The 11,863-nt window shown below is 52.6% G+C and overlaps 3 protein-coding genes across 27 annotated transcripts in view; 1 reads left to right on the forward strand and 2 right to left on the reverse strand.

Annotated features, from left to right (window-relative positions):
* The window catches only part of CPSF7 (cleavage and polyadenylation specific factor 7), a 27,332-nt gene extending 17,452 nt beyond the window's left edge, over positions 1 to 9,880 (forward strand). For 8 of the 12 annotated variants that reach the window (XM_056801624.1, XM_056801629.1, XM_056801622.1 and 5 more), the window contains exon 10: positions 2,184 to 4,118. The gene's annotated coding sequence lies outside the window, so the exon portion shown is untranslated. Of the gene's footprint in view, positions 1 to 2,183; positions 4,119 to 8,524 lie in introns of those variants that run through there. The other 4 variants (XM_056801628.1, XM_056801625.1, XM_056801630.1 and 1 more) reach the window with 1 other exon arrangement.
* Positions 3,924 to 8,406, reverse strand: TMEM216 (transmembrane protein 216). 7 transcript variants are annotated; one of them, XM_007497628.3, is made up of 5 exons: positions 8,259 to 8,406; positions 8,008 to 8,109; positions 7,631 to 7,699; positions 7,094 to 7,295; positions 3,924 to 4,446 (listed from the first exon to the last, which is right to left on the reverse strand). In XM_007497628.3, exons 1-5 carry the CDS (start codon positions 8,269 to 8,271, stop codon positions 4,194 to 4,196), a joined length of 639 nt encoding a protein of 212 aa, XP_007497690.1. In that variant the 5' UTR covers positions 8,272 to 8,406; the 3' UTR covers positions 3,924 to 4,193. The 7 variants fall into 7 exon arrangements, with proteins under 7 accessions (XP_007497690.1, XP_056657610.1, XP_007497689.1 ...); XM_056801632.1 differs by having other exon boundaries at positions 3,924 to 5,628; XM_007497627.3 differs by having other exon boundaries at positions 7,631 to 7,723.
* TMEM138 (transmembrane protein 138) overlaps positions 9,817 to 11,863 on the reverse strand; it is a 7,598-nt gene continuing 5,551 nt past the window's right edge. For 4 of the 8 annotated variants that reach the window (XM_056801635.1, XM_001379458.4, XM_056801637.1 and 1 more), the window contains exons 4-5: positions 10,890 to 10,965; positions 9,817 to 10,613 (exon numbers count right to left, since the gene is read on the reverse strand). In XM_056801635.1, coding sequence (XP_056657613.1) covers positions 10,501 to 10,613; positions 10,890 to 10,965 — 189 coding nt within the window. In that variant the 3' untranslated portion in view covers positions 9,817 to 10,500. The remainder of the gene's footprint in view (positions 10,614 to 10,889; positions 10,966 to 11,863) is intronic. The other 4 variants (XM_007497615.3, XM_007497614.3, XM_007497616.3 and 1 more) reach the window with 1 other exon arrangement.

Genomic DNA, 11,863 nt, shown 5'->3' on the forward strand with positions numbered 1-11,863 from the left:
CTTAAGCTCTGTGACCTCCCATCCCCATTGGAAGATGTTGGTTCCCATCTATCCTTGGTCTGAGCAAGTATGCTGACTTTGGAAAGGGAGGGCAGGCAGACACCAAGAGAGTGTCACAGCCTTCTCTCTTGCGGGTCTTTTAACCGTTTTCCACTTTGGGACCCTAGATGCAAGATTCCTATCCCAAGAATCTTTGGTCTTTAGCCTCTGTTGGAAATTCAGTCTTATTACAAGTACTATATACACCACAAGGTGGTGAAAGGTAGGTTTCGAAGGAAGCCCCATCTCATTTCCTTTGGAGCCCAGGGGTATTCCACAGGGAACATTTAGTTTGTGCTTTTTTTGGTCGCTTGAGGATGATCTAAGGCTGTCTGGGCAATAGGGCTTGATTCTGATAGTTGGCCAGTTATTCATAGATATAGTATTCTCGTTCCTATTCTCACACTCTTGTCTCAAGAAAAACAGAATTTCTTGTACACAATTAATCCATTCTGATTAGCCAAAGCTGAGGATATTTGGATTCTTTTCCTTCTTTGTTACCTCACCTAACTGCTGGGTGCCTTTGCTGTGCATTTTTTGGGACACCTTGATGCTTTAGAGAGAGGGAAGAAAGGAGGCTTTGAATAGTGAAGAGTTCCCCAGGTTGAAAATATCAGGAAAATGTGTAAAAGATGTCTGTGGAAGGATTCAGCAGCAGTTTCTGTCTCGTGGATTTTTTATTACACACTATGGGACCCTTAGAAGTCATTTAGTTTTAGCCCCACATTTCACAGAGGAAGAAACAGGCCAGACAGGGCCAGTGACTTCTTAAAGGGCCCCTCAGGTGATCGGTGTCACAACCCAGATTCCCACTCAGTTCCCCAGGCCTACTGTCAGAAAAACTCACTGCAACCTGGGCACATTGAATTGGGCAGCCTTCTGAGGCCATGAGAGCATATCTTGTCAGAGGACTTCAGGGAGAGACTGACTAACCAACCACTCACTATATGTGGCAGCTTCAGTGGGGCTTCTCATCGGGTTCAGGACTAGATTGACTACTGAGGCCCCTTCCTTCCTGTGGCTTCTCAGTTCAGCCCTCTTTCCTTGGCACCTTGGCAAGGGAATATGTGTCTGTGCCCTATTTTAAAATACTTGCTCATTCCTTTAGCATTAGGGATGGGGATGGGGGCTCAAGCCTATATTGAATTCTTTACCTCCAGGCTAATTAGTCAGCCTCTTGGGGATTACCTGCAGCCTTCAGTGCTGGCCAGAATTCTGCTTCAGAGTGAATAGACTGGGGATCTCCCACCCCTGCTCCCACAGATAGTCCCCTTCCCAAGGAGCCGTCACAGATTAGCCCAAAGCTTAATGGGTGTTGTGCTCATTGGTGCTGTTTGGCCTTCAAACAGAACTTAGTTCTGTTGCTGCTTATGTCCATTCTGGGCTGTAACTTGGGAGATTTTTGTACTTCCAAGTAGCCCTTGGCCCTTGTTTTCCATTCTGATTTGGAAATATCTTTGCGTTTTCCCTGCCTAAGAATAGACTTTGTGATTGACCTACATATAGAACCAACCTCCCAAGCTGGTGGCATCATCCTTCTTTGAGCTGGGTGTGGCTGTCACCCATATGGTGCCTACATAGTGCTTGGAGTTCCATTCTAAATCTCTCTCGCTCTCTGCCCAATTACTGTCCTTCATGGCAAACTTTCGAATCTGACTAAGAAGTTTTTAGATGCTGCTCCTCCAAGGCAGGCCAGAGAGCAGCTCTCCTGCTCTCGGCTGCAGAGGAGAGGACTCACAGGGCCATTTTTTCTTCTCGTCTGTCCTGTCGGTAGTCAGTTCTCCTCTGCTTGTCTCTTCCTCTACCCCCACCTGAGCTTGCTGGGAGAGCTGGTATATGTATAGCAGCAGTCCTTGAAGATTTCCATGATACTTCACATCCATTATTTCATTTGATCTTATTATCAGCAACTCTGCTGATCTCTTCTGGTTTCTTTCTTCAGAATAGCCGAGCCAGGCCTTTTCTCTTTCTCCTTAGTCATACGGAATTATGTTCGCTCCCATTTTCCATAGCATCCTTTGGCCTCATAGATATCTTCCTAACTTAGAAAATGCTGGTGTAATCCAGATAATCCCTGGATAATCAAATATAAATCTCTAACTTGTATTTTCTCTCCCTCCCCCCTTCTGCTGTTCTCATTGCAGGAGTCTGGTTGGAAGTAAATGTTTTTTTTAATGGACTTGCATCTCCTCACCTCGATCAGGACTAAAGGACGGAGGCCGCTCCACCCCCTCCCCCTCCCCCAAGCCCCCAATTCCCTCCCCAGGGAACACCTGCTGCCCCACCAGACCGAAGAGAGCTTGGCAGCCCTCCCTAGCCCTACCCAGGCCCTGGCATGACCCCTGCTTGCCTAGGGAAAGGGCTGAAAGACTTGGTGGGGTTGGGAGGGGTAAGAGAATAGAAAGGGAAGAATGTAGAATGTATCTGGGCCCATGATCCACAATGCTTGGGACTCCAAAAGAATGGTGCTTTCTTTGTCCATGGAAACTTGGGAGGTTCTTATTCTCTAGGAGCAGCTTGAGGTAGATGGGAAAGCCTCTCCAAAACCCACTGACAGAGAGTTGATCCTCTTTGTGGAGAGGAGTGGTACACTGGGATGCCAGGGCCCTGCTGCGCCAGCACCAGCCTCCCTCCCTCCTGGGGCCCCAAGTGTCCACTTCTCCATACACACATACACACACTGCAGCTGTGCCCTCTCAGGAGGAACCATAGGAAGAAACATCTGTGAAAGGCCACGTCTGCCCTAACTTGCTCTGCCTTCCTCTCTTGTTAACAGTTTATCCTGCTGATCTCCCAGGAAAGGCCTGAGGCCTTCATTGCTCCCAGTGGCCCCTGGAGAAACAAGGGCCCTATCAGTGTCTCACTGCATTCAGCCCCTCAGGGGGCTTTCTCTGTTAGGTGACCCGGCATCCTCTACCTGCTTTGCTTGCTCGCTGCTCATGAAATAACAATAGGCACTCTTCCCCCCGAGCCCTTACCTCCTCTCCCCCCACCCCAAGAGGGTTGCTTCCTTGTTTTAGAGGAAGGCACTGCAACTGGGAATGGAGCACATCCCCACCTGGGCAGCTGTGCCCCCCGGGGGACAAAGGGGAAGGAGTCACCGTCAAAGAAAGGGTGACTCAGTCACTGACCATTTCTCAAGGCTTTTTCTCCTCAAAGTTGTAAGCATGCACCTTACATCAGGTTGCTAACTGCTGTAGCCTGGTTTTAGACATTTGAAATTGTACCCTTGATGTCTTGCCACCCTTTGGCTGCTGGCAGACTGGCCTCCCCATTAACCCTCCAGGAAAGTACTTATCCCAAAGGGACAAGAAGGAAATAGAGCCTAGCTTGCATCTGCTATATTCTGAGCTCCATGGACTGCCATTCTGATAGCCCAACTCCTCCAGGAGCAGAGCAATGAATCTGCTGCTCCCATAGAATCCCAATTGTGGTGGGCAAGGCTCTCCACCCAGCTGGTTGTTCCATGGGTCGGGGCTACCTTCACACCACCTATAAGGCATCCAGCATCTAGTGAGAACAACCTGAGACTTGAGGGGTCTCAGAAGGGCCACCTTTAAGGCAGAGGGGAGGCCTTTCACAGCTCTTGGCAAGTTTCTAACAGACTTCGGTCAGGCACTGAGTGATTTCCCCAGGGTCAGAGGCACATTCCCTTGGGACAGAGGGAAGGGGTGGTGGCTTTCTCTCCTGTCTCCCCAACCCCACCCCTACTTCCTCTAAGGAGCCCGGCATCCCCAGCCGGTGAGTGTTAAGTGACGTACGTACGTGCTTCTCCCAGAGAGCAGCTCCGGGTGTCTTTTTAAAACTTAGAGAAAACCGAAATGAGGTGACAGTTGTTTGAGGAAGAAACCATAAAATACAGAAATTCGTTTGCCCGGAGAGAGTTTGTGGTTTTTTTTTTTACTTAATGACACACTTTTTAGTTTTATTTCCAGATAGCAAAAGAAAAATACCCGAGGGAAAAAAGAAAGGCAAAGGCCAAGGCCCCCGTCCCCCTGTTGTCGGTGATTCGATTTGTTTGTCTCTTTCTGATAGGTTGGAAATTGTGTAATAAACTTGATGACGCTGTCAATCTTTTATACCGCATTGGACGCTTCTTTTTTTTTTCCTTTTGTGACAAAAGCTTTGAAATGATAAATGGGCTGAGAGCTGGTTTATGGAGCCTGTGTTGGAGAGAGAGGTCTTGAGCTTTCAGCTTGGGTCTGGCTTTGGGAGGGAGGCTCAGCAGGAGAGGGCGATTCTTCTCTTAACCAGGCTTCAGGTGTGAATTGGCTGCTCCTTCCTCTACCCAAAGGCCCATGGTACCTTTCTTGAGCACGTAGGAAAACAATGTAGAAGATTTTGCTGAATCCAGGGTTAGGCTCTCTCCTAAGCCAGAAGCACTTTTCACTGATAACAGGTGCAATACTGTAAAGGCACATAGAAGCTGGTGTCCCGGGATGGTTCCAGGGGCAGTCCCCATCTGGATTTGGGTTAGGAGGTGGGATGACCAGAACACTTGAGATTGGGGGATGAAATGAAGTAAGGACATTTTTCTTGAAAACAAAGGATGAGACCAGGCAATTGACAAGTTAAAGGGGAAAATGGGTGGAGAAAGGACTGGCTTCATAGGGACTTTTGGGAGGATTAGGCTGGAATCCTAATTCCCAAATCTTTCCTCCTGGCCATGGTTGGACTGGAATGGGTGAACTTGCTGAGGGATTGAACAAAGATCTAAATATCTCAGAACTGCCTTGTATGAGCAGAACCTGACTTTGCCTCTCCCCAAAACAATTTGAACTGAGAAGCTGAAATAGTAGGAATCAGCATTTTACAGCTGAAAGGGACTTGGGAGATTCGTTCCCAAGCCCACTCATTTTACAGATGAGAAAATCGAGAGGAAAGGACATAGCTAGTAAGTGTAAATTCAGAAATTGGGTCTTCCAAATCCAAATTAAGCATTCTGCCTCTTCCTCCTCCTGCTTCCTGTGATAGAATGGAAAGCAGTCTTTGCCCTCCCGTTTGCTAATGTGTAAATCACTTCCTCTGTCCTTCCCTTAGCTGTAAAATGACGAGTTTGGGCTATGTGATCTCTAAGGTTTCTCTGCTGCTCCAGCATGTCTGATCCCACCAGTCACTTCAGTATCAGTTTAAAACAGACAGATTGGGGAAATGCTATTGGAAAAGCCCTTTGGTGTCATCTGTGCAAGTAGGGGATTGAACTTCATCTGAGACTCCCTGGAGTGAATTAGGGAGCCCATAGAAAGTGGATCACTTCAGCTAGAGGCAGGTGATTGCCCCAGAGGATGTTGGGAGAATCAGCAGGTCAGGATATTATCCAAAACTGGGTTTGTCAGTCTGCCATTTTTTTTTTTAGGACCACAGTGGCAGTGTATGAGTCAAATGACAATTCCAGTGGTCAAGTCCAGTCTCACTCCAGGCCACGGACTGGTTTTGCCCACCAACATGAATAGAATTTCAAAAGCCAGCACTAGGTGATACTGTGGGAGGAACAACAATGTCACTTTCAAGTATCAGAAATCCTCCAGTCCAGCAGAAGGCAGGTTTGGGAGATGTGTGATTCGGTGCAGTCCTCAACACAGTAGGCCTCTAGAAAGTGACATGTAACAAGTTTGGAGGTTTATAGTAGAGCAGGGATAGGGAAGGATCATCAATTAGAGCTAGAAGAGACCCTATCTGAGGCCATTTTAGAGATGAGTAAACTAAGGCACACAGGGGCCATGATTTGCTGAAAACCTCAAAGGATTTTGTCAAGAAAGGAAGAAGGCGCCTAAAAAAGAATATAAGGCAGACATGACTACATGCAGGAGAACCATTGGGGGGACAGGTAAATCAGCTAACAAGTGATACTGAGCACTCCGGGAACTGACCCTTCTCCTGTCTCTGCTTTAGGGTTTTTTCTTTTAACCTTTATCTTCAGCCTTAAATTGATACTTGCTATTGGTTCCCAGACAAGAGCAGAAAGGACTAGGCAATGGGAAGTAGTGACTTGCCCAAGGTAGCTAGGAAGTTTCTGAGGCCATATTGGAATCCAATCCACTGAGCCACCTAGCTGCCCTCTCCTTAGTTTTCCTCATCTTTAAACTGAGGATAAACTACTCTATCTAGCTAAAGAGACTCCCTACAGGATGGAAGGAAATGGCTGGCTTCAGCCTGCTGTTTTGAGAAGGCTCTTGGTGACTGATTTAGCTGATCAGGCCCCAGCCCTGTGAGGGGGCAATCGGTCCTCTTGCTGACACCTCCTGCTGCTGTTGTAGGCTTCCTGGAGGTGGCCTGTTAAATCCCTCTTCTGTGTGAAGCACTCACCCAGGGTTGCCTTTGGACTTTGGGCAGGGAACAGTGCCAGAAGGAAAAGGCTGCAGCCCCCACAAGAGAAAATAAATATTTATTGCAAAATAGTGTTTGTTCCAAGACGTAGTGTAGAAAAATAACATCCCAAGCTAGCTACTGTCGGTGCCTGGTCCCTTCTTATGCTCACTCCCTTTGAGGAATGAATGGGATGAAGTCTTGGTTGGGGGTTAGCTGAGGAAACAGCCACGTGAAACATAGGTCCAGGGTGCTTTTGTGGGGCACAGAGCCTCGGCACCACATGCATATGTGTGTGCACACACAGACACACAAGACAGAAGTGGGACCTGTCGACAATCCAAACCTAGGGCCCTTGGTTGTGACAAAGGGGAGCTCAGAGTGCACCTGGGCCCAGGAGAGGGTGGCACGTGCCCATGACTATCCTGAAGGAGATGGAGAACTCATCCTCTAAGCTGGTTTAGAAGATGCTGCCTGGACCAAGGCAAAGGGCCAGCCTCCCTGAGGGCATGTGCCTCTGGGGCACCATGGGGCATTCACCAAGGCTCTCGATGGGCAGGTCTCTTGTACTTCAAAAAGAATCCATGCTACGGGCAGGAAGAGACCACCACAAGGCGTTAAAGACCAAAGAGAAGCAGCTGATCTCACCTATCCCTCCAAGATCTCCCTGCCACCCCCAGTGGGAAGAGAAGCCCCCTAGCCAGCCCCAAACTCCTCCAGACCCTCCCAGAGGGGAGGCCTGACGTACCTGGAGAAGGTGCTGAGTGTAAGCACTTCAAGGATCACCTCTAAAGCACAGAAAAGGAGCAGGATGGTGCCCATCACGGCTTCAAGGCGAAGCACATAAGTCTGCAGCAGGAGGTAATAGGAAGCCATCATGGCTGATGGGAAGGTCAAGGCCAAGCTGATCCCAAGAGGCATCATCCTTTGACAGAGGTTTCCTTTTGTACCTGCCAAGGCACAGGTCCCACAGGGTCACCTCCAGCAAGGCCTGCCCCGATCTGGGGAAGCAGCATCCCCCTCACTTCCAACATTCTCCAGACTTGTGGGGAAGGGAAGCTTGGCCCTGGGAGAGCCGCTGCCTCCAGAGGGGCCCAGGAGCGAGCCGGAAGCCCCTGACCCCCAAATGCATAGGAAGGGCCTTAGGGAGGATCCCCAAGCCCTCTGACCTCCCCTTAGGCCCTGGGCCATTTCTGGTTCTGGGGCTTCTGGGCTCCGCCTTGTCCTTCTCCACTGACTAAGCTGTGGGGGTGGGCTTGTCTTAGGGGAAAGAGAGGCCACTTACCAAAGAAAATGCGGGTGATTTCGATTCCGAGGTACAGGAACAGCATCACCAGGTCAAGAATGAGGTTGGCTGTTGGGTAGGGTAACAGGAGCCCTGCCAGGGTCAAAGCCAAGGGTTGCAGGTGCCTGGGGCAGGCCTAGGCAGGAGATGGTGCAGGGGCCCTCCCCTTTGGTTGTCACCCCCAGTCTACAGAGGGAGGGCCTGTCCACCTCGTACCCAAGCTCCCTAATATGTGTTTAATTAGGGTCAAACGTCGCCCCCACCCCCAAGTCTGGCCCATCAGGGTTTTAAGGCTAAAGAAGATGGGGGAGGGGGAATGGCTCCCCTGGGGGCGGGGCTTGTTGCCCGGCGCGGGGAGGGGGGGCGCCGGCGCTCACCTTTGTACAAGAACGTGAAAAGCTCGAGCAGGAAGTAGGTGGCGCTGTACCAGCCATTGAGAAAGAACAGGATCTCCAGGGAGACGGACGACAGCCGGCGGCCTGCAGGGGGAGGCCCGAGGGCGGTGGGCGGCCAGGCCGCGGGAACCCACCCCCACCCCGCGCTCCCCGCCTCAGGCCTGTGGGCCGACCGAGGCCCGAGCGGAGGTCCCCGAGTGCGAAGCCCCAATCATACACCTCGGGCAGCTCACCTCGCAGCGCCATCGCCACTCAGTCCCCATGGAAACTGCGGCCGCGGCAGCCAGGCGGCCTGCCGGAAGGGTGGGGCGGGGCTCGCCGGAAGGGCCGCTCTAGCAGGCAGCCTTCGAGCATGCGCTGAGACCGCCCTCTCCGGGAGGAGGCGGGGTCCTCTGCTCTACCAGGCGCGGATGTGTCCCCCTAGCCTCTCTGCAAGTTTCGCGTTTTCTCCCTACATCCACTCCGCCTTTTTTGTTTGTTTGTTTGTTTTTTTACCCAGACGGACTGTGAGCCATTCGCAACTGGTCGGCATCCGCGTCTGGACTTGAACTTAGATCTCCCTGACTCCTCCTGAAGTCCCGAAACAGCCTCTCCCCAGACCCTCCTGCGCAGGACTCCTCCCTCGGAGATACCCCTACCCCAGCCTCCGGGGCCCAGCTTCTCCTTCCTCTTTCCCTTTCTCTCGAATCTCCGCTCCTAAGGCCCTGGGGTCCCCTTTGACTTTCAGGATGGAGCTCGGCGTCCCTCGCCTTCTACAGACCTTCAGCATCCCCTCTACCTCACCTCTCCAGTGGGGAGGGGGAGAGATCAAGATGGCCTTCCGGGAGGAGGTGGCGCAGGGGCCAAGCCTGGAAGGACCTGAGGGCAGGGTGCAGGGCGGTGGTGGAAGACATGGCCCAGCCTCCTGCAGGGGCTCCGACCAACATGACAGAAGCTATGGAGTGGGTAGAGATGGCATTTGGAGTGCAGTGGGGTGCTGGATCGTTGTGGTCAGGCCAGAAACGAGGCTGCTGGCTCTGCTGCCTAGGTGACCTTGGGCAAGTCACTTCCCCGAGTGCCTCAATGCTCTCATTGGTCCCCAGGACCCCTTTCACCTCTAGATCATGGGTCGTAGGTTCCCATCACAAGTAGAGTCTCTGGGAGTCAGCCTGGATGTGAGGGACCTGGTGGTGGGACACAGCTCCTCCCTGGGCCAGCCTCTGGGGGCCCCTCGCTCTTTTAGTCTGCACCAATCCCTCCTCCTCTTCTTGTGTCGTCAGACTACCCCAGAGAGAGCCCAGAGACTGCTGGACTTGTCCCTCTCCTCTGTGTCTCCCACGGGCTCCCTCCCTCCTGTACTTAAGGAACCACAATGGCTCCCTCTTACCTCCAGGATCAAATAGAAATCCCGTTCCAGTATCTAAAGCCCTTTGACAGCCTTTACCCGCTGGCCACAATGGCTTCTTGCTGTTCCTCTCCCTCCAAGGTGGCCTCCTGACAGCTCTGGATTCCAGATGGGTTGTGGGGACCCAGTCATTGGCTACCCAGGGAAGGGAGCCCTTAAGGGCAGGAACTCAGTGGTTCACAGCCTTCTCTCCCTTTTAGGACAACACTTAATATCAACGTGTACCAAAAACACCCATTCAAGGCAGTCTTATTGTGTAATTAGAAATTGTCTTTCCAGGATCCCCTTCCCAGCAGCCACTTGCCTTCTCCCATTAGCTCCTCACACTTTAAAGTGGGGGTCTAGCTCCCCCATCTTGCTCTTTTCCCAGCAATGGGGTTTGGGGAGGAGAATTTCACTCACGAGGCTTTGACTTTTGTTCTTTTATTCTTTCTACTTCAAGTGATTATCAATAAACGTTATAAAATGTAATACTTGGAGTTACTGGATATTCACTTTAGTCTTACATTGCCCAGCACTTTGCTCCCAGTCCCCTGAGGAGCTACTGAAAAGCATCCCTCCATTTTCCCCAAGAATTGGGCTGAGGGCCTCCTCCGAGGTCACCGAGTCCAGCCTCTTCTTGTCCTTTCGGAGGAGATGCGCAGACTCCTGGGGGAAGGCAGTAATGTCCCATCACTAGAGACAAACCTCCTCAGAAATTTATGGCAAAAGGAGTACATTTATTTCCTATTAAAAAACAAACATACAAAAGGACCCTAGGGTCTAAAACCTCCAAGCCCCAAGGCTCTAAGTGGGCCTGGTCGGGAGTGCCAACACTGTCCTTGCACAGCGGCTGGGGGGTCAGAAGTTGGGTGAGCACTGTCAGAAGCTTGTGGGCTCGTTCCAGGAAGGAAATGGGGGGACGAGCTGCTCCGGGGAAGCTGTATCGGACGAGAGCTAGTTAGTGAGCAGCTGAGGAATGGAGGGGTGAGTCTGATTCCACCTGAGGGCCCCCGAGGGGTTTGACAGGCAGGGCCCTGAGCCAGGGCTGCGGCCGCTGTGGCCGCACGGGGCGAGGCAGCTGTGGGATCCAGCTTGTCTGCCAGGAGAGATCAGCTTCGGACTTGGGTGAATTCTTTGCGCAGCCACAGAGAGTCCTGGTAGAATCGAGGATCGCCCAGGCGGATGGCTGTCCTCTTGTAGAAGTAGCAATAGAGCACGGCAGCTGGAGACAGAAAAGGGGGAAAGGCCGTCAAGGGCCCTCCCCTTCCCTTCCAGGCTGCTCCCCCGAGCCAGGCCAGGAGAGGGATTGGTGGGATCTCAGCCCACCTGCTCCTGTGTCACAGGGCACTGCGGTGTGACAGCCATATACTGAGCCTGGGTCTACAGGGAGGAATCCTGAGAGAAGGGAAAGAGCTGAGGCTGGGGGGAGCCAGGACAGAGCAGCAGCTGGGTCCAGGGTGGAGAATCTGGGGGGGAGGGGGGCTGACGCGGGCCTTACCCAGTCTCTGAAACACAAACAGGGTTTGGAGGCCGTCTGTCCACACATAATGCTTGGAGTCTGTCCAGCGCAGGTTCTGAGGGGGACAAGCGATCAAGGAGAAGGTGGCAATCAGATGGGTCCCCTGCTGTGCCTGCCCCTCTGCCCACCCGAGCAGGACGTGCCACCTGGGTGAGGTCAGGAAGATTGCATCTGGCGGTTCTGAGGCTGGAAGGACAGTGGCTGTTCCTGGGCCAATCCTACCCACGCCTGCTAGTCTGACCCTTCCTGGCCAAGCCAGGGCCCCTGTTCCTCGGTGTCAGACCGTGAGGACAACCAGCAGGCCCTCTGTCCTTGGGGTCATGCAAGGGATCCCTGGGACTCCCCACTGTGCTGTCACTCCCTCGGCCTGGCCGACCGGGCAGCGCTGATGGACACAGCGCGTTCCCCGCGAAAGGCCTTGTCTCGAGCCCTTCATTCCTTCTCCCTCCTGTACTAGGAAGACGGGGAATTCAAGGCCAGGGCAAGCCCTCCCTCTCTGCTGGGGTGGCCCTGGGCTCCCCAGTACTTGGAATTAGACAGCTCGGCTCAGCAGCTTTACAACATGCAATCAGGACCTATTTTGGTTTCAGCAAGATCCCAGGAAATCCTCTTATCTCCCCTGCTGGGGAGCCGGCCCTGGGCCAGCTTAGCTCCATCTCATACCACTGTTCCCTTCCTCTCCAGGCCACAGTGGCTTAATCGGAGGGGAATGTCTAGGGACAGAGGCCGCAGATACGGGAGGGCCGCTTTCCCTTGGGCTGATGCGAGCCATCCTGGACGAGGCGGCTGCCCCCTTCCTCCTAGGGAATGGAGTCCTGGGGGAGTGAGCTGCCTCCTGGGGTTGCTATTCTCCCCCAAAGAGCTGCGATCGATCTCACTAACATGCAGGTTCCCACCAGGCCTGCCCATCCTGGGCCACTCTTGTCCGGAGCCTCCCGTAAGTTCCCTGTAAG

The sequence above is a fragment of the Monodelphis domestica genome, chromosome 6, assembly GCF_027887165.1.
Source record: "Monodelphis domestica isolate mMonDom1 chromosome 6, mMonDom1.pri, whole genome shotgun sequence".
NCBI lineage: Eukaryota > Metazoa > Chordata > Mammalia > Didelphimorphia > Didelphidae > Monodelphis > Monodelphis domestica.

Bases quoted from the DNA above. Each gene is read 5' to 3' on its own strand.
- TMEM216 (XM_007497627.3), bottom strand. The intron at 7,724-8,007 runs GTGAGCGCCGGC...TGACCCTGGCAG, and splicing joins TTTCACGTTCTTGTACAAAG to GGCTCCTGTTACCCTACCCA. The intron at 4,447-7,093 runs GTACGTCAGGCC...GTGCCTTTACAG, and splicing joins ACACTCAGCACCTTCTCCAG to TATTGCACCTGTTATCAGTG.